The sequence below is a fragment of the Balaenoptera musculus genome, chromosome 3, assembly GCF_009873245.2.
Source record: "Balaenoptera musculus isolate JJ_BM4_2016_0621 chromosome 3, mBalMus1.pri.v3, whole genome shotgun sequence".
Classification (NCBI taxonomy): domain Eukaryota; kingdom Metazoa; phylum Chordata; class Mammalia; order Artiodactyla; family Balaenopteridae; genus Balaenoptera; species Balaenoptera musculus.
Window position 1 is genome coordinate 117,371,480 of NC_045787.1, and position 27,226 is coordinate 117,398,705.

Below are 27,226 nucleotides of genomic sequence, written 5' to 3' on the forward strand. Positions count from 1 at the left end.
TGAGAATACCCCGGAAAGGTTCCGCGCCGCCCTGTGGACGCCGCGTCCGCTGGGCTGTAGGGGGAACCCCAGGTTTCTGTGTCAAGACGCCTGGGTTCTATTTCTGGTGGAGAGCGGCTGACTTAGTAATTATTTCTAATCATTCGTTTACATATGCAGATCTCCAGTCCCGACGCGACGGGTGAAGGATGGTGAGGAACTCAATCTGTAACCAGGGAAACTGAATCACTGGATGCCTGAGCGCAGATGCGTGTGATGAGAGAAACAGGGCTGATCTCAGACCTTTTCCCAATTCCCACTGAACTGGAAAAGCCGGCGTGAGTGAGGGTGAGAAAGACGCCTGGAGCCAGGAAGGAACCATTACCAGAGGAAAAGACAGGGCCAATGGAAACGAAACCAGCGAGTGGGCGTGAGCTGGGAGATCAAAGTGGAGACTTGCAACCCAGAAAGCCCCTATCGCCTTTAGGGCCTGCCCTTAAGGTTCTGCACCCCAGGACATACCCCCTATCCCCGCCCTGGCACTGCTTTCTGAGGATCTGCACACACACTTTCCTCATCCTCCTCACCTATCCATGGCCCACACCTCCTCACCACACCCCCAACTTGGAAAAGGCAGATATCTGTGGCCCAAACTCCAGATTCACATTTCCAACAGCTCACCTGACACCACCACTTTATCTAAATAGGTACCTCAAACTTTCAAACGGCTCCTTCTACCTGATCCTTCCCCAGTCACCTCCCCCACGTAACATACTAAATGGAACCATTCTCCATCCAGTTAGGAGAGTCAGAAAGCCAGAGTCTATGTACCCTTCTTCCTACCCCCACCTTCCATCCATCAGCAAGTCCTATAGGTTCTATCTCCCATTGATCAACTTCCCTCAATTTCCAGAACCACCAACCTGGTCCAAGCCCCCATTATCAGTCTCCTGGTCTGATATCTGGCCTCCTTGCTTCCAGTCTTCCCCCTACAACCCATCGTTCAGAAAACAGCCAGAGTGATCGATCTTTTTTTTAAAAGGAAGCAAAATCTCATCCCTCTCTTCCCTAAGACTCCTCAATTGCTTCAGAATAAAATCATGGCCTACAAGGCTGTTCATCATTGGGTCCCTGCCAGTCTTTTCCCCTTCAGCCCATACTCTTCTCCAGCTCCCCACTCACTGTGCTCCAGCCATTCCAGCCTCCTTGCTCTTCCCCCAACATGCCAACTCCCTTCCCACTGCAGAGCCTTCATGCCTACTGCCTTCCCTTTCCTTCTGGAGTGCTCCTTCTCCCAGCACTCCACATGCCTGGCTTCTTACCTTTACATTTCAGCTCTTCACAGAGGCTTTCCCCTTCCACCCAGCCCAAATGTCACCTCCACAGGCACATCACTTTGGTTTAGTTTCTTCACAGCCCTGACTTTGTGTGCGCATTTTCTGTTCCCCTTAAAGCAAGGACCCCCATCTCTTTTGTTCACACTATATCCTCAATAGCTGGCACCAATTAGGTGTTCAATATATATCTGTTGAATAATTGAATGAATGAATGAATGAAGTAAAAAATGGCAGTCTTTTTGTTCCAAGGTTTATTAACAGTGACCCATCCTTTTTGGCTCCTCTTTGCCCCAGTTCCCAGCCCTAATCAACCTCCCCACTCTGGGGCTTCACTGTAGTCTCTGAATGTTGAAGGTGGGGTAGGATAAAAGTGGAGATCATTCAAATCTGTGCCTTCCAAATCTTTTTTTTGTTAATGCATAAAACCATTCTTTTCAAACCCAAAATCTCTCACAGAACCCCTACATATCAAATACATAAAGCGGAAGTTGCCCTTCTCGAGGGAAACTATGTGGGGCTTACAGCTCTGAGAAACAGTTTGAGATTCACCATTCTCCTTATTTCAGTTACTTCATGGTACAGGTAAGTCAGCGGAGGCCCAGAGAGGCACCATGACCTGCCTCTCTCTGAGCAAGACGCAGCCTTGGGAGCTCTCGGCCCCGTGCTCCTTCCACAGCACCATACTGGATTCTAGAGTCTTATCAACCAGGGCAAAGGATGCTTCCAGCAGTGTCTGCCATGGGGAGAGCTTGGGTCTTTGGTTACCTACCCCTCAGACTGCTGGTCCCAGGGTCATGTGAGGGGCTGGCTGGGGGTGAACTGGAAGTGCAGGGAGCTTGGGTGGGGAAGCCAGGCGTCTGTGTCGGAAGGCCACTGGGGCTCGGGGGCTGGGGGCTGGAGGGCTGAGAGGGGCTGCCCAGGCCTACTGTGGTCTCTCCTTTCCTCAGGATGAGGCTGCTGAGCTCCTGGAGCAGCTGCTCCTCCAGGGACCCATGTGACTGGGGGCTGCTCTTTGAAGGGGGCCCCGGAGGGGGCTCAGGTGGTCTCTCCTCCCAGCCCAGGGGGCCTGCTTTGGACAGAGGAGATTGATCAAAGGACCTCTGGCTGGCCAGTGGGGTCTCTGGCTTGGCTGTCCGCTCCGGCGTGATGGAGAAGGAGGTGGAGGTGTCTTCAGTCAGCTCGGGGAAGGCCCCCACTTCCTCATACACCGGCTCCTCGTACACAGGCTCCTCCAGTTCCTCTTGCTCCTCCACAGACCCCTGGGATGACTTCATCGGCTGGATGGGAATGGGGTAAGAGGCAGGCACAGAGTTACCAGATTATTAATCGCTAACATTTATTGAGCTCTTCCTCTTTACCAGATGCTGCAAAATACTTTGCATGTATGATGTCAAAAATGACCCTGTATGATGGTTACACTGCAGGTGAGTGAGCTGAGGTAAAATAGGGGCCAGACACTTGAGACACAGAGGGGTTAAATAAGTTGCCCAAGATCACACAGTTAAATAAAAGGCGGTGCTGGGGCTTGAACCCAGGTCTGTCTGACTCCAAAATGCATTCACTTAAGCACTTCCCTTCTATTTCTCAGATCCTGTGACCACTTCCCCCTTTCCTCACCGCATCCTACCATCCCTTGTTTTCCTCATTCCTTTTGGTCCCAATACACTCTCTCTCTCTCTCTCTCTCACACACACACACACACACACACACACACACACAATGATGGTCTGCATCAGGACAAATACAGAGAGCACACTGGCTCAGGCAGCACAGAGGAACACAGGGTTGACAGGCACACAGCGGGAGCAGGCACAGTACTCACAAAGAACATGGACAGGGTCCTCCGGTTGTGAAGTCGCCGCTGGGCACAGGTGGGGTGGGGAGGCAGGGAGAGAGAGACACAGAGACACAGTGAGGCCTGGCAACAGGAGGCAGGGGTAGAGACTGGGGCACAGAGAAGGCAGAGGGGGCACCAGGTTGGCAGGCACGCCACTCATTCCTGCAATGTGGCAAGGGCATGAGCAGGGACCCGGAGTGGTTGGGACAGGCTAGGGGGACCTCACCAGGGTCTGATTGGCAGAGAGGAGGGTGGCCCCACTGTCATCCCCACGGATGGGCAGCAAAGGCATGGTGCCAAACTTCTGACGGGCGAGGTCAGAGGAGGAACGGCGTCGTAAGACCACTGGCTGCTGGTCATCGTGCTGGAGAGAGGGTGAGGGGGTGGCACTGGTGGGCATGGGAGGTGCTGAGGGTTAGTGCTGAGCCCACAGACCTACCCCTCAGCTCTCTCCTTCCCCTCACCTGGGCTTTGAGGATGCTGGTGGCCCAGTCCCACATCTCATCCTCGTCTGTGCAGGACAGGTAGCTGGGGGTGATCAGAGGGGAATCAGCAGGAGGGGAAGGGGTCACAACTAGAGGGATGGAAGATAGAAAAAGCGAGGAGGTAGAGGACAGGGAGCCTGACGGGGCCACAGGAGAAGCCAGGCTGGGAGGTACTCACAGGTGCATCTTCTCCAGGATCAGCGTGAAGCCCCACCTGAGAGGCAAAGGAGAACAGTGATGGGTGATCGGAAAGGCCAGAAGGGTGGCAGCAGGAAGGCTCTAGAAGTGTGGACTGGGGAAAAAAACTCACAGGGTGGGAGGCTTGAACTTCTTGCGGATTCCCAGGTAGACCTTGGCACCTTCCAAAGGCCACTCCCGTTCTGGTTTAGAGCTCTGACAACATGAAGGCAGTCAGTGAGGTTGAGAGGTGAGGGAGAAGGATCGTGGTTAAGGAGGTCAAGAAGTCATGGAAGCACTGGGGTTGTGTGAGGTCAAAGGGTCACAGAAGTCAAAGGGCCAGGGAAGCAATGAGATTGCTGAGAACATGGGCTGTGGAGTGACAGGGTCAGTGCAGTCAGGGCTCCTCCCACACGGCCGCCCAGCATCCCTCCCTGCTCGCCCAGGGCCCACCTTCTTCTCCTTGAGCAGCAGCAGGCAGCGGCCACGCAGCAGAAAGAACCTCTCCTGGAAGCGGTTTCCCAGCAAGCGGGGCGGTTCTTCCCGACACCGCAACAGGCCGACCCGTGGGCTCTCACGCCGGATACCTGGGCACAGATGGGCAGGGCTAGGTGGAGGGTCCCTGGAAGAGGCCTGGGAGGTGCTGGGCTGAAGCAGGAGGCTCACCTGTGAAGAGGCAGCCGGCATGGGCCAGGGAGACTTTTCTCAGGAGCAGGGAGGCCGAGCAGGGCTCTGGGAGCTGGCACCATTGTAGGGCCTGCTCTAGGACCCTTTCCTTGGGGTGCAGTGGCCGCTCTAAGGGGCAAGATGAGGGTAGGTATCAACCAGATATCGATCCACAGCCTGGAGCCCCCACCTCCTCACCCACCAGTCACTCATTCATTCATTCGTCCATTCCACCATCCAGCCACAGACATTATTTAGCACTGACTGTGCCAGGTGCTGGGCTGCCCTGGGGATACAGTGGGGAGCATGAAACACATGGCCTGCCTCCACAAAGCCCACAGCCTGGCGAGGGAGCAGAGAATAACAGATAAGCAAATGAGGTAACTAAAGACAAACCATTATTCTGAAAGAAGCAATAAGAAGCCGAGAGAGAGTAACAGGGCAGCTACTGAGATAGGGTGACCAGGCAAAGCCTTTCAGAGGAGGCATTTGAAGATGAGACTCAGAGGCCCTAAGGATTGGGAAGAACAAGCCATGCCGAGATCTGGGGAAGAAGACTTCAGGTGTGACAAAATGCAACACCAAAGGGCCTGAGTTAGGAAAGATGTGCTTGAGGAGGTAAACAGTCAGTGTGGCTCAATCAAAGAGAACACGTTATGTGAGACGAGGTCTGAGAAATAAGCGAGGGCTCAACATTCAGGGTCTTGTGGGCTATAATAAGGGGTTTGAATTTTAAGTTCAATGGGAAGCCATTGGAAGGGTTTAACCATGCGAATAGCATGATGATTTATGCTTGAAATGCTCATTGACTGATGCGCGGAAAATGGATTGTTGGGGGGCGAGAAGGGAACACTGGCCAGCTATGCCCTTTCCCGGGCTGTACATTTTAGTGGTTAATGCTGGGGAGCAGAAAGATCATGGTGACTTCAACTAGGTTAGTGGTAATGATGGAGATGGAGAGGTGATAGATTCGAAAAGACTCAAGAGGTCTAGTTGGCCAGTGTGTATGAAGATGAAGGAAAGGAAGGAGTCCCAGAGGACTCCCAAGTGTCTGGCCTTGATAACTGGGTGAAGGCTGGTGCACTGACTGAGTGAGGGAAACTAGGAAATGGCTTGGGTGTTTTGTTAAGGGAGGGGACTGGGAATTGAGTTTGGTCTTAGACTTTTTTTATTTTGGCTGTGCCATGCGGCTTGTGGGATCTCAGTTCCCCAACCAGGGATCGAACCCGCAGCCCCTCCAGTGGAGGCGTGGAGTCTTAACCACTGGACTGCCAGGGAAGTCCTGGTCTTAGACGTTTTAAATGTGAGATGCCATAAGATGTACAAGTGGATGTGTCAAGTAGCCAGCTGGATATGTGAGTCCGGAGCTCAGAGGAGAGGTCTGGGTCACACATAAACATTTGTGGGCCAGCTTATTAATGGCATTTAGAGCCAAGGGAATGGATGAGCTCATCCAAGGTAAAAATGTAGATAGAGAAAGGAAGAGGGTTGAGGACTGAGCCCTGGGTGCCTCCAGCATTTGGAGTCTGGGCAAAGGAGAAAGAGAAGCCTCCTTTGAGGTGGAAGGGAAACCAAGGTTTTGTGGGGTCCACGAAAGCCAAAAGAGCAGAGAGGACTGAGAAAGAGCAAGTGGACAACTGCATATCTGGTAACACAGAAGTCTTGGTGACTTTCACCCCGCACCACATGTGCATGCGCACACACACGGTCATACTCACCAAGCTCCCCACGCTCTCGAATCTCAAACGTCACCCACAAGTCCATCCCGGCTGCCGTCCCCCGAATCTCCAGTACCTGGTTAGTCAGCTCCTCGGCAGTCAGTGTCGGGGACACCTGGGGTCAGGGCAAGAGCAGAGGACCCGTGCCGGTCAGGCCATTGCCCCTGCCCCCCACCATCCTCTCATCTCCCCTCCTGTCCCCTCAGGACTGACCTTCAGGGTGACACAGTTGTCTGGGAGCTGCTGCTCTATAAAAACCTCCATGATGAGGTCTCCGGCCTGGGACAGCTGAGGGGAGGGGTAAAGAAATCAGGAGGACCCAGACGGTGCAAAGAATCAAGGTCAGAGGACGCCTCAGGTTGCCTCGTGAGTGCTTCCCCACCCCACAGACGCCTCCTCCCAACCCTCATTCCAAACATCGCTCAGGTCCTTCAAAGAGAAAAAACTCCAGGCATGGCGGAACTGGGTACAGAGCTTCCCAAGGCAGTGCAGTTGTGCTTGGGAGGACAGGTTTGGAGTCAGACTGTCTGGGTTCCAACTCTGCCACTTGCTACAGTACAACCTTGAATAAGTGACCCTCCAAACCTCAGTTTCTTTGAAAAAATGGGACTACCTACCTCCTGGAGTTGGGTGATGCTAAAGTGAGATTACAGGTGCTTGGAATATAATTAGTCCTCAGCTGTTTGCTACTGTATTTGTTATTATTCTCACCTCTTTGTCTAACTTAGCTAACCCTTCCTTGGATCTCTTACACATGAACTGAAGTGCTCCTGCCACCCTTTTGTAAAGAATCCTCATGGTGGAATAAATGGAGCAAATCCTAAACCAAACCCCCTCCCCAAAGCACTCCTCTCCTTGGGTTTCCTGTGTCCCAAAGAGCTGAGGGCCAGTGTCCAGAAGCAGAAGGTCACCTTCCTATCCTGATGTCCCCTCCTGGCCCACTCGGGAATCTAGGGTCAGGACAAGTTACCTGCACATCCTTCCAAGTGGTGATAAGACTGACCTCCAAGTCAATCTGAGCTACCTGGTCAGGGTCGATCTGTGGGAGAGCCAAAAGGGTGTGTTTGTGTGTGTGTGTGTGTGTGTGTGTGCATTGGCGGGGTGCGGGGGGGAGTGGGCTGCCGGGAAAGGAGGGAAGCAGGGAGAGATGTGCAAGACTGGAGCACCTGTAGGAGAGGGTTAGAGGCCAGACGAGCTAAGAACCAATGGGGCAAGGATGTTAGGAGCATGGGTACAGGAGATTGGGGCTCAGGGCTCTGGGAGGTGGTTCCTGATGGGGAAGGCCTTCAGAGGGCTAGGCTGGGCCTTTGTTAGGGTAAGCAGGATCCAGAGTCCAGGAAGAGGGACTGTAGTTTAGGGGTTGGGAAAGCTTACATCAAACACAGAGATGTAGCCGTCGATGAGTTCCTGCAGCACCCGCACCTCGTGCTCCCCCCGCCCATCCGTCTGGAACACGCTGGGTGCAAATAGCAGGGCCAGGTTCCGCGTGCACATCTGGTTTAGAGCCGCACACTTTTGCACCCTGCGGAGGGGTGTGAGGGTCATGAGGAATGCAGTGAGCTTCCGCTCACTCGTTCATCGACCCCTCCCTTCATTCAGCAAACGGTTGAGTCTCTACTGTATGCCAGGCCCTGAGCTAAGCACTTGGGATACGGCAGTGAGTTAGACAAAATCCTGGCTCTAAGAGCTCCCGGTCTATGGGAGAGACAGACTTATAAATAGGGCTCAGCAAACTTTTTATGTAAGGGGACAGAGAGTAAATATTTTAGGCTTTCAGGCTATACAGTCTGCTGTGTAGGGTGAAAGGAACCATTGAAAATATATAAATGAATGGGCATGACTTTATATTTTATGTACAAAACTTTATTTACAAAAACAAGTAATGGGCTGGATCTGGCCCATAGGCCATAGTTGTCCAGTCCCTGTGATACAGTGTAATCAGTACAACAGAGCTGAGGCTCACCCTGGAATCATTTAAAATTCTGTCTCTCCAATAGACTGGTAAAGGTAGATGTGCATCTTATTCTTCTTTGTGTCTTCAACATCTAATCTTTGCCTGGCATAGAATAATAAATAAAACAAAATAATACTTATTGCTCACCATTTCTGAATGCTTACTACATACATGCCAGGTGCTGTAGTTAAGAAGTTTACAAGAATCATCTCATTTAAATCTCGTATAACCTATGAGGTGGATACTATTCCTTATACCATCTTCCTGTTACAAATGAGGAAACCGAGGCTCAGAGACAGCACATAACTTCTCTAAAGCCACACGCTAGGGAATTCCCTGGCGGTCCAGTGGTTAGGACTCTGAGCTTTCACCGCCAAGGGCCCGGGTTCAGTCCCTGGTTGGGGAACTAAAATCCCGCAGGCCGCACAGTGTGGCCAAAATAAATAAAAAAATAAAGTCATGCGCTAGAATAGTGGAGCCGGATTAAGGCCTAGGTCTGTCTGACTCCAAAGTCCACGCTGTGAACCTTTATGTTGTGACACCTTCACTTAACAATTATCTGGGGGATGAATATGTGAATGTAAGCCAGGGGGTTGGACAGAGGTGATGAAGGGTCAGGGAGGAAGCCTGCAGGGGGTCTGGCTGTACTGACCGATAGAGATGCCCAATGAGGGTGGCCAGCGTGCGGCGGTTGACCCGTGGCAGGCAGCCAATCACTTCTTTGTATTTCTCCAGGCGCTGGTTCTTCTGGGGCAGCTCTGGGGATGGGATGGGGAAGGGTTGGAGAGGGTCAGGGAAGGAAGAGTAGAGGGACTTTTAGAGAAACAAACCCAGGATGGATGTGTTTCTGCCCCCTTCCCACCTTGCCTTGAGCTGAGTCCCTGGGTGATCTTCCAGTGGGGGAGTATGGGGGAAGGGGGCCGCCCAATCCCACAAGGGAGGCTCAGGGATTCTGGTGGGGTGGGTGGAGTTCCTGGTTGGGTCTTGGTTGTCAGTGAGGAGTTCTTAGGGATCTTGGGAGCACCTACCGGCAGCCTCCCTCCAGCGAGGCAGCAACCGAGCAGAGGTCACAGGGTCATCAAGCTCTCGAAAGAAGCGTTTGAGCGTGTCGGTGACATCCTCCACAAAGTGCTCCCCTGGTCGGAGCTTCACTGACCGGGCATCCCGCCGAAACTCAGCCAGGAGCCGCAGGCTGCGGGCGCGGGCACCCCCTTTCCGGTATACGCCCTCCAGCCGGAGCCCTGAGAACAGCTGCCATCTCAGCTCACCGCTGCCTGAAGACCCGCCACCACCCACCCAGCACCCTGTCCGTCACGCCTCATGGTATGTGGACACTGGAGGTAGGAGGGTCAGAGAGGAAGAAATCGGCCTCTGTGGTCTTGCTTCTCAGGTCCCTGCTCCAGCCCTCATCGTCAGAAGGTCCTTGCCTAACTACACCATCACACAGCAGCCCCCTTCACTCTCTCTCTTTCTCTCTCCCCTCACCACTTTGATCTTTAAATAGCACTCTCTGAAATCACATTACACTCAGGCCTCGTTATTCACAGGTTCTATACTTATGAATTCATCTACTTGCTAAAGTTTATTTGGAACCCCCAAATCAGTACGTGTGGCACTTTGCAGTCACTTGTGAACATGCCCAAGTGGAGAAAATTTTGAGTTGCCTGATGGACATGTTTCTAGCTAAGGCCTCATATGGTAAACAAGTGTCATTTCGTGGTATAGTTAAAGTCACATTTTTTGCATCTTATGCTTCTTTTTTGCGGGGGATTTCACTGTTTAAACTAGCCCCCAAGTGTAGTGCTGAAGTGCTGTCTAGTGTTCGTAAGCACAAGAAGGCTGTGATGTGCCTTGTTGAGAAAATACATGTGTCAGATAAACTTTGTTCAGGCATGAGTTGCTGAGTATTGCTGGCTGTGAGGTCAAAATTAATGAATCAACAATTTATATTAAATAAAGTGTCTTTAAAGCAGACTCACAGATACAGAGAACAAACTAGTGGTTACCGGTGAAGAGAAGGAATGGGGGAGGGGCAGTATAGGGGTAGGGGACTAAGAGGTACAAACTATTTGGTATAAAATAAGCTATAAGAATATATTGTACAACACAGGGAAGACAGCAAATATTTTATAATAACTATAAATGGACTATAAACTTCAAAAATTGTGAATCACTATACTGTACCCTTGTAATTTATCTAATATTATACTTCAATAAAAAAATTTTTTTAAAGATGAAAGCTTGGAACAATACTCAATATCTTATAATAACTACAATGGAAAAGAATATATATATACATATATATAAATATATATATGTATATATATAACTGAATCACTTTGCCATATACTTGAAACTAACACATTCAACATTATGAATTAACTATACTTCAATTTAAAAAAAAAGAGGAAAAAAAAAGATGGAAGCTTAAAAAAAAGTGTCTTTAAACAGAAACACACATAAAACAAAGTTACATATTGATCAATTAATGAAAATATGAACAGAACTTCCCAGGAACCCTGTATTTCCACTGGGGCAACAGTTCAGCATTCATTGATCCAGTATTTTCAGTGACTTTATAGAATATAACTACCGTGAATCACGAGAACTGACTGTATTTGTTTTCTTAATTATTACCCATCTCTCCCACCAGTCTCTAAGCTTCATAGAACCTTCCTCGTTCGTTCACTGCCATATCCCCCATGTCTGGCACAGGGGAGCAGCTCAATAAACATTTGTTGGACGAAGAGTGGCAGTGCAGGAACTGTGGAGGAGCAGGGAAGAACACCCACACTTTCCCCAGGGCTTTTTCACTGGGCCTCTGACTTCAATCCTCTTATGAACACGAGGGAGGCTGGGAAGGGGATAGGGGTCTAGTGAGTGGGGGAAGTCAGTGCACGAGGCTACTGCCAAGGCGTGGAGAATGTCTTTAGCCACGGACTATCCATTGTCCATGTAGTAAGCACAACTACTTGTCGGTGCATGGATATGCCTTTTTCCCCTTGACTGTCCTCCTTAGTTTTCTGTGAATTTTCCTTCTCAAGAGCCCAGCCTTCTAAAGAGGGTTTGCGGGGAAAAAAGATACAACTTAGTCCTTATTTGGGAAAGAAAATAAAACAGAGGCCAAAAACTCACAAAGAATTCTGGGAACCCCTTGCATAGCTGATCCTTTATGGCTGGAAAACCTCCCACACAGAATAACTCTGCTCAGAGCCCCAAGGATTTTGCTGCACAGTGTGGCTCCTGCCTTGTAGCTGCCCCCTCTTTGTTCTCCATGGCTCTGCATCTCCAGTCACAACTCAGTGCCACCCTCGTTCCATGCCCACGCCCCAGTAACAGCTGCCTTGGAACACTCCACTACCTGCCAGGTCCTGCGCTAAATGCTTTACATGTGTTATCTCACTATCACAACTACCTTGGAAGATGAGACTGTTAGTAGCCCCATTTTAAAGATGAGGGAACTGAGGCTCACAAAAGCAAAGCAGCTTGCCAAGGGTCATACAGTCGTTGCTGTCAGGCTGCAGTCTCCGGAGGCAAAGCTTTTGAAGGCAAATCACACACACATAGGGCAAACACCCGCCCCCCCGCTGTGCCCATGTTCCCCATCCCCCACTCAGTGTCAGCCAGTACCCACTCACCATGCTGAGTGACAAAACTGATGCAGGCATCCACAATGATGGGGATGTCACCCCGGCTCATCTGCTGCTCCTGCAGCCCTGTGCCTCCCCCGCCGGCTGCCCCGGCAATGGCCGCATTCCATGCTGAGAAGTCTAGCCGGCCCTCTGCCTGCAGATACAGTGTCCTGAGACCCAAGAGACCTGAGTCAGAGCCAGCTCCAGAGGAGTCCTCAGACTAAGAGGCCGAGGAGCACAAGGACCAGACCTCCCAGAGACACCAGCAGGGGGCAACAACACCCAACCCAGACAGGGCCCCTGAACTAGGGAAGTGACTTTGAGGAAGTGGGCAGTGGTCCAGCAGGCCAGGGTGGAGGGTGTGAGCTGTGCTCTAGAAAGGGGGGCCCAGAGTCAAGGGTAGCGGCAAGACTTACCTTCCTGTCTCCACCAGAACCAAATGCTCTTTCTTGTCTGGGGTGTCAGTGGCTGAGACCACACCTGGGAGGAGAATTATTGGACATTATCATCATCATCATCTTCATCATAGTGACTAATATTTATTAAGTATTTAAGGTATGTAGGTTCCATGCTAGGAGCCTTACAAACAATACTGCAATAAATCCTGTGAGTTACATATTGTTATCCCCATTTTACAGGTGACACATAAGCTCAGAGAGGTTAAGTAACTTGCCTCAGATTACCTGCTATAAAATAGAATTCAAGTTTGTCTCCAAAACCTCAAAACACTATCCTACACTGTTCCTCTTTTAGGAGGAAATAAGAATTCCCAGCCCCTTCTCCCAGTTCCCAACAAGCAAGCAACTCCAAATAATGATAATAGCAATAACATTTATAACAAATAACATTTATTGAACACCTACAAGATGCCTCCTGCCAGGCTCTGTGATAAGTGTTTTACATGCATTGCCTTATTTGAAACTCATTACAACCCTAATATTGTGCCTGTTGTGAAGATGAGGCAACTAAAGCACAGAGAGGTTAAGTAACTTGTCCAAGGTCACACAGCCAGGAAGTGATGGAGGTGGGGGTCTAAATCTGGGCAATTTGACACCAGAACTTGTGCCTGAATCCACTATTCCTGCTGTCTCCCATAGGGACCCCCAAATAGATGAAGGTCCACTACCCACCCTAACCCCCCATAGCCGCCCTTCATCCCGGCCCCCAGCCCTGCTCACTGATCTCCTGTAGCCGGCGCAGATGAACCATGTCCTCGGGGGCTGGGGGGCCAGGGCCCGATGCTGGGCACAGGAAGAGGTGATCTCCACGAAGAAGTCCGAACCCAGACAGCCAGAGGCCAGGGGCCAGGGCAGTATGGGAAGGGGACCGCAGCCACAGGCGGCCCAGCCGCAGCAGCCCAGGGCCCAGCAGCTGGTGACAGCTCAGTGGGGAGAACCACTGTGAGGCGGGAGGAGGACAAGGGGAGAGAGGAAAATGGGGAAAGAGACAAGGGGTGGGGGAGAGAAGTAAGAGTGAGAGGGATAGGGAAAGGCAGAGAAAGACATGGAGAGAAAGCCAAGGAAACAGAGGAATGAAAGGGATGGTGAGAGAGTGAAGGAAAGACCGGTGAAGGAGACAGGAGATGGTTGGAGAAAAACAAGAAAGAAATGCAATTCAATTTGATTTGCTCCAGCCAACCCAGAGAAGACCCCTGTGTGGCAGGCAGCCTTATGCCCTTAATTGGGATGTAGGGAAGACAGAATGGGTAGCTACATGCTGTAACCGAAGAGTCACGAGGCCCCGGGAAGTCCCACCCCCTTGGGGCCGGGCAGAGGCTTCATGGAGAAAGGACTATTCGAGGTGAACCTCAAAGCAGTGCTTCTCAAGCTATTTGAGGTGAAGGAACAGGGAGTTTTAAAAAAATTTTCCAATCTGTCACTAACTAACACTTTCATTAAAAAGCAACAAAACGAATTACTAGAAAAATGAAATGAGAAGAGAAAGACATACAAAATAAGCCCCCAATTTTTAAAATTAGATTGCACACATAAGATCACTCTGTCAAATTGCTATGAAAGACTCTAAATGCTGACTCAAGCCCTGTACTTAAGCTGTCATGGGCCATAACAGAGTCCCTGGGCCAGGATGGGTTAACAGACCACACTTAGGGTAGCACTGCCTTAAAGGATGGGCTAGATTTTTGGAAAGTAGATAATAAGAAGAGACTTGGACCTGGCTGGGAGGGCCATGACAGAGCCCTTAGAGGATATGGAGATAACTTCTTGGTGTGAGGAGTTACAGGCAAACCAGGAGAATGGGGTCAGAAGCCAAAGCAGGGGAGCATTTCCCACAGAGGAGTGTGAGATGCAGAGACTACCTGGTGAGGCCAGAAGGAGGCCCTTGGACTTTACCAAGGGCAAGTCACCAGCCACCTGCAGGGTAGCAGCTCAGAAGAGTATGGCAGAGCGGGGCAGCCACAAGGGGTTAAGGAGGAACTGCAGGCTGCCAGAGCACACAACTTTCTAAGGAGTTGTCAGGAGGGCGCCAGGATGATGAGTTGAAGGTGGAGCAGGGCTGGGGGGAAAAGCTGTTAAAGGATGGGAGCGATTGTCATCACCATTGCCATTACTACTTCAACACCCACAGGTGGAGGGCTTGCTGCGTGCCGGGCGGTGTAGGCCTCGTGTGTCACTTAATCCTCAACACTAGGGGGTGGGGTCTTTTACACCACTCTACTCATATGGAAGAGCTCACACGTGAGAGTTGGAGCACTCAAATCCCAGGATATCTGACTATCGCGCCTGAACTTTTAATGCCACAGAGGGGGTGCAGGGTGGAGAGAGAGTGGCTTGCCTGGGAATGGAGAAGGTGGAACAGATGAAGGCAGCTTTGCCTGTGGACTTGGAGATCTGAGTGTTGGGGGAAGGGAGTGGGAGTCAGAGGCAGCCTCTCTGTGGGAAGAGGCCCAGCACAGTGAGGTTTGGCCCATGAGCTTAGGAGACAGGGGCCTGATTTTCGTCCTGTGCTCTGCTGCCTCCTAGCTCTGTGACCTTGACCACGTGACTTCATAACCTCTGAGTTCTTTAGGTGTGAAGTATTAATAATCCTTACCTCTGAGGGTTGTTGTGAAATTTAACTGAGACATTGAGTGGGCAGCGTTTAACACAGGGCCTGGTACAGAATAAGCGCTCAGTCAACCTTAGCTGTTAGTGGAAGGGGTAGGAGTGGCTTTAGGAATAAGAGAGGACAGGACGCGGGCAGGTGGGGACAGGGAAACCATGAGCTGTCAGGGAGGGGGTCTCGGCTAGCTCACCTTGCCCACGGCGCTGGTCCAGGCCTCCAGACTGTCAGCTCCATCTGTGCCAAAATGCTGGATCCTCCCCCCAGTGAGGATGAGCTCAAAGGAAAAGGGGAACCTGGAGAGAAGATGAGGTCCGGGAGGAGAATGGGGGTGAGTGAGGGGGCTGGCAGGCTCAGGCTCAGGAAGGGAAAAGGGGAGTTCAGGGAACATGGCAGGTGTTACCTGTCGAGGTCACTTGGGTCAGTGGGTGGGGGGTTCACACCCAGACATACGACATCCTGGGGCTGGATGAGGTTGAGGGGTTCAGGGCTGCTTTCTGACACAAACATTTCCAGAGCCGCACCCAGCACGCACCACAGTCGTGGGGGAGCTAAGAAGGAAACTGATGGTCAGCAGGTGGCTGACCTCTGTCCCCACTGTCAGAATTCCCATTTACCAGATATTTATTCTATGCCAAGCCCTCTGCCTGTGTATGATCTCACGTAATCTTCATGGCTCTATGAGGTGGGTTTTATATTCACTCCTGTTTTGCAGAAGGAGGAACTGAGGCTCAGAATTTGAGTAGCTTGCCCAAGTCACATGGGTAGAAAGTAGCAGAGTTGGGATTTGACTCCCACAGTCTGACTTCAAAGCACAGCCTCTCAACCATCACCCAGTGCTGCCACCTGCCATGGTCCCTCTCTGACTCCCGGCACCCAGCCCACTCCAAGGCATGTCCCATCCCCGTCCTCTCCTCCCTGTCCCTCTATGGAACACCCGTGCCCATCCTGGTTTCTGCCCACCTCCTCGCATCCCTTGGCTCCCTTCTCACCATCTCGGCCCCTGCGAGGGGGTGGCGGTCCAGCTTTGTTGCTAATGGGACCACAGTACAGGAAGCTGCTGTAAGTGGCAGGCACCACCACCTCATTATACACGCCAGGGGAGGGGTCTGCAAGGGGAAGGAGAAGTGGTCAGGTCAAGCCAGTGTAATGGGAGGGCCTGACCTCCTTGGGAAGGGATTGAATCAAGCAAGACAGTGGGACCCAACTCCACTGGCAGCATGGCCAAGTAGAGCCCAGTGGGGACGTCTCACCACCTAGATTAGAAAAGAGGGTGGCAGGGAGTGACGAGGCTTCTAAGCCAGCCCTTGCCCACTATCTGTCCCCACCAGCCAGTCAACAACAAGTCAGCTCTGGGTGGAGGCCTCAGAGCATGGGCCATCCTGTAAGTGTCTTGGCCCCTTTGGCATGACTACTGGAGACCAGCCTCTATAACATGACCATATCTATGATCAGACTACCCCTGGGGAGGTGGGACCCGGCCTCCTGGTTGATCCCATCAGGGGTAGGCCAGCACTAACACCTCAAACCTCCAGATCCACTCCAGACGGTGGTCATTTCATAACATCAAGAAATAGGACCTGGAGGACCTGGAGGGTTGGGAAACTGCCCAGGCTGGACCACTGTGATGGGCTGGGTGAGAGGTAATTGCCCCTCCCCCTCCCCCCGCCCCCCCGGAGGAACCACGGCTCAGGTCGGGGCTGAGAGTTCTTGCAGGGAGAGAGAGGAGGCATTTGTGGGCATTACCTGCGGGCAGGAGACCAGGGAAGCTGCCATCGAGGGCTGGGGGGGACCAGGGCTCCTCTCCCTCAAAAGCCTCGACACACAGCAGCTGGGTCATGTTCTTTAGCAGGTTGGGTCCTGCCACCGCTGCACATAGTGCCTACAGGGAGAAACCCCAAGACGCAACCTGAGAGCCCTGGGCTCAGTCCTCCTGTCACCTAAAACAGCCCACACTGCAAGTTTAGGCATTCAACTCAGAGACTGCTTTCCTCCCTCCCCATCAGCCCCGGACCTCCCTCCTACCTGGAGAAGCTGGTTATGATCTGGATACTGAGGGTGGGGTTTCCGGAAGAGACCTAGCCGGTACTTCCGGGAGATGAACTCTCCCCGAGGGCCAGGGGTGGTATCTGGATGCAGCCCTTCACCTGGGGGTAGTGCCCCTGCCCAGAAGCGGTTGGCACGATCATTTCCCAGGACAATGAACAACTGTAGGATGACAAGGGGCAGAGGCAAGTGACAGGAACTCAAGAGTCCCCAGACATTCCAATCCTGCCGCAAGCAGGACCCAAGGCCTTTTCTGCATGCTCTCCTTCCATCCCCACCCCCGGCCCCCCACACACACTTTCTTCCTCTTCAGACTCCTCACCTGCACTATCTCATTACTCCAGACACTTGTGTCCAGCTTCAGGCTCTGCACCTTGGAGATCCCAGAACCCAGGGCCCGGTGCTGACCTGTTAGGGTGTGAAGGGCATGTGGCAGGGGCACCCTGAGCCCTCCTGTCCCCAACTCCCTCCTTCTCCCCATTTCAGCTACAGGCTCCAGCCCTCACCTGCGCACTGCTTGCAGATGACCACCCCCAGGTTGACCGCGGCCCAGTCCGGGCGGGAGGCCTCACAGTCCGCACAGTGCCGGTTTGCCCGATTGGACCAGATCTTCTCAGCCACCTCGTAGTCAGACAGGGTCTCGGTTACTGCTTCCTGCAGAGCGGCCGCCCAGCTCTGCCGAGCCCCCCCAGACTCGGCTGTGAAGCTGAGGGGTGGACAGCCAGTCCGTGGGCATGGACACCCCCCCCCGACCTGTTCCATCCCCCTGGCCACATGTGTGCCACCACCGGCCACAAGTGGGCCAGCCCAGACCCTCCTGACATCCTTGACCCTGTTCACTGGCCTCCTGTCAGTGCACGCCCACTGAATCCTACTGAGGAGGCCCCAGGTCCTCTGCACCCCTGTGCCTCCATCAGTGTCTCTCCCCGAGCCTTGCCTCCTGCCAGTCTGGGCCCCACCTGAAGCAGCGATGCGGTGTGAGCAGGTCGAAGCTGCGACTCTTGGTCTCCCGGACACTGCAGCCTTGCAGTTCAATGAAGCAGATCCCGATGCCCAGAGAGAAGGCCTGGCAGGGTCGGGGGCAGGCACAGTGAGGCCAGAATGGGCTAGGTGAGGCCCCTCGGCCCCAGCCCGGCCCTCCTCACCTGCTCACTCTTGTACAGGGCCAGCTCTCCGGGGCTCAGCGCAGCAAACACCTTGGCCTTGTGCCCACGCAGCTCCAGCATGCCCGTGCGAAGGGGTCGGGGTGGCTGCGGGGGCCGGGGGTGGCCCAGGAGGCGCTGCTCCTTCAAGCAGGATTGCACCGTGGAGCACCACGTGTCCCGCTGAGCTGGCGGGGGACGGGGAAGCGGGTCAGCCGGCTGTGTGCTCACCTGGCCTCCCCAGCCCTGCCCTGGCCCGGGAGGCCCTGGCCCTCACCCTCGCTCTCTGTGCGGAACACGAACACCCTCTGGCCGGTGATGACCTGGAACTTGTTGTCCTTGCTGCTGCGGGTCATCTCGATGGCTGTCAGAGGGATCACACCCTTGGGGAAGGGGTCCTGGAGGGACAGACCATTGGCCCATGGGGACAGGAACTCAGCCATGTGCGCTGACCCTGGGGGGGCCAGTGCCAACTTTTAATGAGATCAGCACTCATTCCGCAAGCAGTGGGGTAGAGCTGCTAACCTAGCTCCTTTAGATGCTGACATCAGTCATGCGGTGCCTGCCTCCCCACCAGGGGGGGATTGGCCTTCCAATCCTGGGCCTCCCTCAGCCCTCCCTCTCCCTCTCCCTTTCCCCAGGCCCCATGTAGCATCTCCCGGACCTACCTTATCACTGCCAAAGTACATCAGACTCCTCCCATTGAACTGCACAAAGCGCCTCTGGAAGACGTAGTTTCTGGGGAAGGCAGGGGCCGAGATCAGTAAGTGGTGGAAGCTGCATCCCGGGGCGTCCGAGGAGCTGGGAGCACTTGGGACCTGACCTCCACCACCACCACGCAGCCTCCCGCGCCCCCCTCCCCTGCCCTTCCCAGCAGCCCCACCCCTGAGGGGAGAGCTTGTCTAGCCAGCCACTGAGCAGGGGCGTGGGGCGGTCTGCCGTGGAGGAGAAGCTGGCATAGGGTGAAATGAGGTCATCGTTGGTCTCCGTGTCCAGGGCGGGCAGTGAGAGGGTGGAATCCCCCGGCAGCTCAAGGCTGGCATAGCCAGCGTCCTCTCGTGCCTCCAGATCCTGCCTGCTGAGCCTTGTGGGGGCCAAGACAGAGAGCGACACACATTAGACCCAGTTCCCTGGACAGCCCCACCCTCAGCGCCTAGTGGAATGCCTGGCAGGTACTGGATCTGCTTTTCAAACAGGGGAACAGGGAGGTTGAGAACCAAAAACACTAGCATGGAGCTTCTTCCCTGAGCACACCTGGACTTTGCATTTGAAAAATTTCAGTCCTTCGCCTCTGCTGTTAGGATTACTTGGCGGAAAATTTGGGGAAGGGCTGAGTAGATGGCTTTCTGCCACAGTTGCCCATATCTCATCAATTAGCCTGACTGGTTCTTTCTCCAGAAAGTTCTTGTCTTTCTCTCCCGGCACCAAGCTCCCATCAGTTCTCACCGAGGTGAAGGGAATCGCCTAACTGGTCACCTGCTTCCACTCGCACCCTCCCACCAAACATCCGTTCTCCCACTGACGCCAGAGTGCTCTTTTAAGGATGCAAATGAGAGCATTTCACTCACCAGCATGAACCTCTACAATGACTTCCCATTTGCACTTAGGATAAATTGAAATTCCTTACCAGGGGCTGCAACACTTTGTACAGTGAGACCCGTGGCAACTCCCCTGACCTCACCCTGTATCACCCTCACCTTGCTTACTACAGTCCAGACACACTCTCTTCCCCAGTTCGGAGCCTTTGCACATGGTGTCCCCTCTGCCTAGAGCACGCTTCCCTGGGCTGCTTCTTCTCATCCTTCAAGTGTTCCTTCTCAGAAAGTCCTCTATTATTCTCTATCACTTTCCAGTGGTTCCTTACCTCAGCTGCACAGAATCACTTGGGAAACTTAAAAATACCTGTATGTGAGCCCCACACCAGACACTTAAATTTGAGTCTCTGGGAATGAGGCCCAGGCATCTGTTGTTTAAAAAGTTCCCCAGGATGTAGTGCGGCTGAGGTTGAGAACCTCTACTCTACCCCATTTGTCTCCTACTTCACTGAGAAACTGACACAATCAGACGAGAACCCCCGCAGACTCCCAGCGCCTCATCTGCCCCATTCCACACACACACTGCCTTCCTCCTGGTACTGTAATAAATAGCCCTGTCTAAAGCCGGTCCGTCCTCTGGGCGCTTGATCCTAGTCCCCTCACCTACACAAGGACATCGCTCCAGACTTTCTCCCTTTTCTCGCCCCTACATCAGCTAGTTTTCCCTCTCTACCAGGTCATCCCTATTCACCTATGAACATACGTAGCATTCTATGCTATAAAAACCCCCTTCTTTTTTTTTTTTTTTTTAAACATCTTTATTGAAGTATAATTGCCTTACAATGGTGTGTTAGCTTCTGCTTTATAACAAAGTTAATCAGTTATACATATACAATATGTTCCCATATCTCTTCCCTCTTGCATCTCCCTCCCTCCCACCCTCCCCATCCCACCCCTCTAGGTGGTCACAAAGCACCAAGCTGATCTCCCTGTGCTATGCGGCTGCTTCCCACTAGCTATCTATTTTACATTTGGTAGTGTATATATGTCCATGACACTCTCTCACCCTGTCACATCTCACCCCACCCCCTCCCCATATCCTCAAGTCCATTCTCTAGTAGGTCTGTGTCTTTATTCCCGTCTTGCCACTAGGTTCTTCATGGCTTTTTTTTTCCCTTAGATTCCGTATATATGTGTTAGCATACTGTATTTGTTTTTCTCTTTCTGACTTACTTCACTCTGTATGACAGACTCTAACTCCATCCACCTCATTACAAATACCTCCATTTCATTTCTTTTTATGGCTGAGTAATATTCCATTGTATATATGTGCCACATCTTCTTTATCCATTCATCTGTCGATGGACATTTAGGTTGCTTCCATGTCCTGGCTATTGTAAATAGAGCTGCAATGAACATTTTGGTACATGACTCTTTTTGAACTATGGTTTTCTCAGGGTATATGCCCAGTAGTGGGATTGCTGGATCGTATGGTAGTTCTATTTGTAGAAAAACCCCCTTCTTGACTCCACTTCTACTCTCAGTAACCACTCCAACTCTCTGCTCTTCTTTGCAGAAAAACTCCTCAAAAATGTTGTCTTCACATTTCCAACTCCTCTCCTTCCGTTCTCTCTTGAGCCCACTCTGATCAAGCTTTCACCCTCAGCACTTGTCAAGGTCCCGAGTGACCTCCATGTTGCCAGTTCCAGAGGTCAATTCTCAGTCCTCAACTTACCCAACCTCTCAGCAGCATTTGACATAGCTGACCTCTCCCTCCTCCTTGTACATTTTCTTCACTTAGCTCCTGTGGCATCAACTTCTCCTGATTTTCCCTCTGCTTCACTAACCATTTCTTTTCAGCCTGTTTTGCTGATTGTTCTTCTTCTCCCAAACCTCTTGATACTGGAGTGTGCTTGGTTCTCTGCTCTATCAACACTCACTCACAGCTACATATACCCATCTAAATGCTGACAACTCACAAATCTGGATCTGCAGCTCGGACCTCTTCCCCGAACTCCAGACTTGTATATCCAATGGCCTATTTGCCACCTCTTCTTGGGTGTATAGTACACACCTCAAATTCAACACATCTAAAACGGAACTCCTAATCTGCCCCCCACCTACCTCTGCTTTATGCCCAGTCTTCCCCATCTCAGACCATGGCAACTCCAGGGACTTTCAGTTGCTCAGAACAGTGCTGTGGAACTAAATCTTTGAAATGTGGTTGCTTCATAGTTACAGCACAGCTCACACCAGACTAGCCACGTTTCATGCGTTCAGCAGCCACGCTTGGTTACCGGCCACCACAACGGACAGTGCAGGCTCAGACCGAAACCCCTGAAGTCATTCCCGACTGCTCTTTTCTCTCACACCTCAATTTACCAGGACGGTTCGCCTTCAAAATACAACCCAAACCAACCACTTCTCACCATCTCCACTCCCATCACGCTAGCCTGAGATGTCTCACCTAGATCACTGCAAGACCCTCCTAACTAGTCTCTCTGCTTCTGCTTTTGCCCCCTACAGACCATTCCCAACACAGCAACCAGAGGGATTCTTAAAATGTAAGTCAAAGCCCTTCCGATGGCTGCCTTCCCATTTCATTTAGAGTAAAAGCAAGTCCCTACAAGGTCCTACCCATCTGGCTCCTTTTACCTCTCTGACGGCAGCGTCTCCCCCAACTCTTCCCACCCTGCCCCACTCTGACCCAGCCCGGCCGACCCTGTCATCGCTCCTGGATCCCCCTGGGCAACTGGCCTCCTTAAAGCCTCTATTCTGGCCACTCTTCCCGCCTGCAACACTCTTCTCCTAGAAGAGGGCTAACTCCGTCACCTCCTTCAAGGTTTGGCTCGAATGTCATCCTCTTAATAATGGCAACTCTTAATGAAAAACTGCAGTCCACTCCCCACCTCACTCCATCCCAGCCCTCTTAACCCGGTTCGATTTTTTCCATGGCACTTGTCACCTTTTAACGTATGGTGTAGCTCATTTATTATATCTGTTGTTAATTAACTATCTCCCCACAAGGGCAGGGATTTCTGATCTATCCCAAGTATCTACAACGATATCCGGCATTCAGTAGGTGCTCAATAAAGATAGTTAAATGAAGGAATGAAAGGCACTTCTCCCTATTTTAAATCATATATCCATTTCTTTGTCTACCTGTTTTATTTCCTGTCTGTCCCCACTGAGTCACAAGCTCCCTAATGGGGGACTGGGTCTGTCATATTCATCCTGTAGCTCAAGAACCCGGCTGGCACACAGTGGACACTCAATGCACATTTGACAAATAACGGGAAACACGGCCACCACCAGCTCAACCGCTCCTCAAGCTGCCCCTCTTCCTGCCATCATCATGCTATGGACCACTCACCTGTGTTCAGCCCTTTCCTGACAGATAACTCTGCCTTCTCTTCTGTCGGGGACCCCTGGAACCCCCACAGGCTGGACACCATAGTACAGGCAACCAGGGTCCATGATGTGCACTGGCAGGAGGAAAATGGGGGAGACAGGGAAGAGGTCAGGTGAGAGTGTCTGAGGTCCTGAAGGGCACTGCCCCTCTTCCCCCAACCCATGATAACCCACCTACCTGTGCCCGTTGCAGGCCTGAGGGCAGGAGTGGGGGCAGTTGTCTGGGAGCTGTCTGGGGCCCTTAGGGGAAAGGTCTAGTGTCATTAAAGGAAAGAGAAGGAAGGACAAGCCCTCATGCCCTGTTCCTCCCTGCCCCCAGCATGGGATCCCCAGGGAGCCAACTCCACTCACATGTCCTGAGCTGTCTGTGCCCCGCCTCTTAAGTCCAAGCCGAAGTAGATGGCATTGGGCATCATCTCCACAGTATTCAAGGCTGAAGGCTGCTCAGAGGAGGACCTCTGAGGGACAGGAGGGGACCTCGGGCTGGGCTCTGGGCTCTTGGATGCTTCTGGTCTCCAGAGAGCTGGACTCAGCCCAGGCCTCTGGGTGGTGGTGGAGCCACTGAGCCCACCAAATACCGTCCTGGGCTTAGGCACAGGCTTTGGGGGCTGTGCTTGGGGGGCTGGGCTGGGCGATGGCTCCATGGCGCTTTCCAGTTGGGGATCCGGGGAGCCCTCTGCCGTGCCTGCCTGCAGCAGGCGCAGAATGCGTTTCCGATGCCCTGTGGCGTTGATGCCCAATTTTCTCAGTTCCTCGTGGCCCAGGCCCCGGGCTGCACCCGCTGTAGCCAGGCCATGCCGCCGGAACACGTCTGCATACTGCTCCAGGTGCACCGTGGCCAGCCACACAGCGATGTCCAGGTCCTGAGGGGCAGCCATGGGGGCTCAGGCCATTGCTGGGGGGAGGGGCAGGGTGAAGGGAGGGCTCAGCCTGAGATTCCCCCTCCCTGTCCCAAAGTCTGAGGCCTGGACAGGGGTACCAGACTCCAGTCTTCCTCCAAAGAAGAATGACCAGAGGCCTGTAATCCGGGGGCAGAGCCATCCGAGAACATGCTTTCTCATTGCAGGTGAACCCCTTCATTTGCAGATGAGGAAACTGAGGCCCAGGGAGGGGAAGAGGCTTGCCCAGGGCTCACAGCAAGTTGGCTTATCGATGGCAGTGTTGGTCCCTTAGCTCCTGCCCACCCTGTGTCTGGGTCAAAGCTCTGCCTCTGCATTACTGCACGTTCAACTAAGTAAGTCTGGGACAAGAGGCCGGAACCCTGCCCCTGCAGGGTGAAGGGGGATGGTGGGGAGGAAGGGCCCATGATGTGCCCTAATCCTGCTGTGGCATAGAGTGGGGATAGGGCAGCTGTGGCACAAGAGGAGAGGGGAGATGCAGATCCCACTCCCACTGGTTTCCAGAGCTGAGGTACAGGCTCGGGCCATCCTAATCCTGGACATTCCCAGTTCCCCCTCCCCTTCCACCTATTGTCTCTGCTCAGACTTCCTTCCTGTCCCTCTGGCTCTGGCTGCCCCCACATCCTGCCTCCCTTGGTCAGGCTGCCCAGAGAGCTCTAAGCAGTACCAACATCTGAGCAGAGGCCACTTGGGGAGTGAGGATGGGGCAGAGAACTGAGTCAGAGAGATGAGGGACCAGGGGTACACCAGGGTCTTCACTCTGAAGCATCTCCTCACATACGTGTGTGCAAACAGGGGCACCCACCCTGCAGGAACTCACAATGTGAAATGACATCCCCCTACCTCTGCTTTCTCCAAGTCTTCCTTCTCTGAGCCTTCCTTTGCCCTGCCCATGCCTTTGGACTCAGGTCTCTGAGGCTCTGTCCCATTCCACCAGCCTGACCCTGACCCTGCTCTATGACCTAGACCTACCTTGGATTCTGTCTCCCTGAGTTTTATCTCTACCCTGTCCCTGTCCCTACCCCACTCCATCTCCATCTCCATCTCTACCTCTAAATCCATCTTGGTCTCTCTCCTTGTTTTGCTCTCTGTCATTAAGCTTCTCCCTGCCTCCGTCTCCAATTTTAACTAGATCTTCAGTTTCATCTGTGTCTCTGGCCACATGAAACTGGATTTAGGTTTCTGTCTCTGCCTCTGACCTGACGGCTCTCTCCCAGTTTCTCTCCTGCGGGGTCCCGGCCAGGACTCCCTCTCGCCCCAGCATCAGCTCTGGCCTCTCTCTGCCTCTCTGTGGCCGAGCCCCCTCCCCAAGCTAGGGCCGGGGTGCTGCGCCTCCCGCCCTGACTCAGAGTCCAGTTTCCCGGTGACTCAGGCCCGACTTGAGGGCATGGGACTGGGAACTAGGAGGTGCGCGGAGCAGGAGTGCGGGGGGGCGGGCCAGGCCGAGCGGAGCAGCTCCGGCTACGACGAGGGAGGGGGCAAGGAGGGAGGGGGCAGAGGCCGGCAACCGGAGGGAGGGGCGGTCGCGGCGGGGAGGGGGAGAGGGGAGGGCCCCCGGCGCGGAGCGGGCCGGGGATCCCACGAACGCTCTCGAGGAGGTGATGGGGAGGAGTCTGGGAGGCAGGGGCCCGGGAGCGCGGGGGTCCTCACCTCACTAAGCGGCTGCAGTCGGCTCCCAGGTGCCCGACGCGCTGCCGGAGGCTCCGGGTCCTGCCGCGCCGGCCCCGCCTCCCCTCAGCCCTCCCCCGACGGGGCCCAGCCCCGCCCCGCTCGTCGGTTCCCTCGGCGGGGCGCCGGCCACTCCTTGTGCAAGCGGCGGCCTCCAAAAGGTTCGGGCTCCTTACCCAACCGCTGCGCTTATCTCGCAGCCTGGCTAGCTCAGCCCCTTTAGGGGCCAAGGAAGGGGGGGACCGGAACAGGGTTGGAGGCCGAGACAGCCTTAGAGAGCAGGACAAAAAGGCAGAGACCACACGGAGATGGGGACAGGGGTAGAACCAGAGAGAGAAGGAGAGTGCTGCGGGGGACAGCTTTGCATGCCCTCTGCTGTTCCCTCCCCGTCCGGCCGAAAGGGGAGGGAAAAGAATAGGGCCTTAAGTTCCCAGGGCATCTCTCCCACGCCCCGCAGGGTGGCTGGCCTCTGGTACCCAGTTAATGGGGGAACAGAAGCTGATATCCACAAGTCACGGATATCCACAGCCTTCCCAGCTGGCGAACCTTCAGGAGCCCAGCCTTATGACCTGGGGGAAAGAGGCAGAGGCCCAGCGGAGGAGTCCCCGACTGCTTCTCCCTCTCCAAGGGCCTGGTCTAGGTTTCTTCCCAGAGATGAAGGTCAGGTTTCGGGGCTGCCTTTTTGAAGATAAGGCTGGTGCCCTGTAAGCACGGTGACCCGGCGAGCAGCCTTTGCATCCTGGGGCGAAGCCCCTTCTCCCCACCCTCCCACTGCAGTTTTTGTGTGTGTGTGGTGAGGGGGGGCGGGAGAGGGGTCCCTGAGGAGAAACGGCTCCTCTCCCCTCTCAGGATCTTGACTGGAGCCTTAACCTTAGAGCCTGTCCCCCAGAGCCTGAGGCGCTTCCCCCTCCGAATGGGGCTGGCCTTTAGCTGTGTGTGGCGTTGGGGGGCGGGGTAGGGGCGCCCGCTGGCCGGGCTGTGCTTTCCTGTTTGTATGAGAGGAAGTTGGCTGTGAGTCAGCAGACACAAGAACCGTCAGTAGCTAGGGGAAGACCCCTGCCTGAGGGGAAGGTGAAGGGAATGTGGGGAAGTGGTCCCCGCCTCTCCCAGCTGCCCCAGCTTGGAAGGGGACTGCCATTTTCAGCCTCCTGGAGCCCTTCTAGCTGAGAAAGAGAATGATAATAATTAATACTTAAAATGGCCATAATAATGGCTACCAGTTATTGAAAGCCGACTATGTCCCAGGCCCTATGCAAACATTGCTTTGCAAAGTTTGATTCATTCTCATGGCAACCCTTAAGATAGGGAATTTTATCACCTCCATTTTACAGATAAGGAGACAGTTTTCTGGATGTCTTTGTTCTGGAGGGTTAACTGTGGTGGGGGGGGCGGTGGCGGGGGGCGGTGCGGGGCAGGAGAATGCTCCTCATAGACCTCCAACTATAAGGAGTGCAAATTGACCAAGGGCCTCAGCTGCTTCTCTCCGAAATCCATCAGCTCCTACTCTAAGGCCAGCTTCCCACTGGGCCGCTCCCAGCCAATGACCAAGCTCAGCAGAGACCCTAAGGCAGGCCTAGCCCTGGGAGACAGGGGGCTCCTCTCACAGCTGACATTGACTCGAGAATTCCCCCATGGGCTTGCGGAACTTTCCTTCTTCTGCATAAGTGGTCTAGGATATTT

General features: G+C 53.4%; 1 protein-coding gene across 3 annotated transcripts; it reads right to left on the minus strand.

The window, feature by feature from the left end:
- Positions 1-1,555: 1,555 nt before the first annotated feature.
- On the minus strand, positions 1,556-25,874 carry ARAP3 (ArfGAP with RhoGAP domain, ankyrin repeat and PH domain 3). 3 transcript variants are annotated; one of them, XM_036846229.1, is made up of 33 exons: positions 25,529-25,873; positions 23,331-23,874; positions 23,158-23,219; positions 22,942-23,053; positions 18,917-19,117; positions 18,702-18,771; positions 18,311-18,431; positions 18,037-18,221; positions 17,851-17,957; positions 17,398-17,597; positions 17,214-17,299; positions 16,871-17,053; positions 16,592-16,727; positions 15,838-15,954; positions 15,249-15,396; positions 15,039-15,141; positions 12,964-13,183; positions 12,202-12,265; positions 11,792-11,955; positions 9,182-9,394; positions 8,806-8,911; positions 7,574-7,721; positions 7,170-7,238; positions 6,413-6,487; positions 6,200-6,314; positions 4,482-4,610; positions 4,269-4,402; positions 3,949-4,031; positions 3,817-3,852; positions 3,618-3,681; positions 3,380-3,517; positions 3,139-3,177; positions 1,558-2,593 (listed from the first exon to the last, which is right to left on the minus strand). In XM_036846229.1, exons 2-33 carry the CDS (start codon positions 23,855-23,857, stop codon positions 2,078-2,080), a joined length of 4,671 nt encoding a protein of 1,556 aa, XP_036702124.1. In that variant the 5' UTR covers positions 23,858-23,874; positions 25,529-25,873; the 3' UTR covers positions 1,558-2,077. The 3 variants fall into 3 exon arrangements, with proteins under 3 accessions (XP_036702125.1, XP_036702124.1, XP_036702126.1); XM_036846230.1 differs by lacking the exon at positions 3,139-3,177 and having other exon boundaries at positions 1,556-2,593; positions 25,529-25,874; XM_036846231.1 differs by lacking the exon at positions 7,170-7,238 and having other exon boundaries at positions 25,529-25,874.
- Between the last annotated feature and the right edge of the window lie 1,352 nt (positions 25,875-27,226).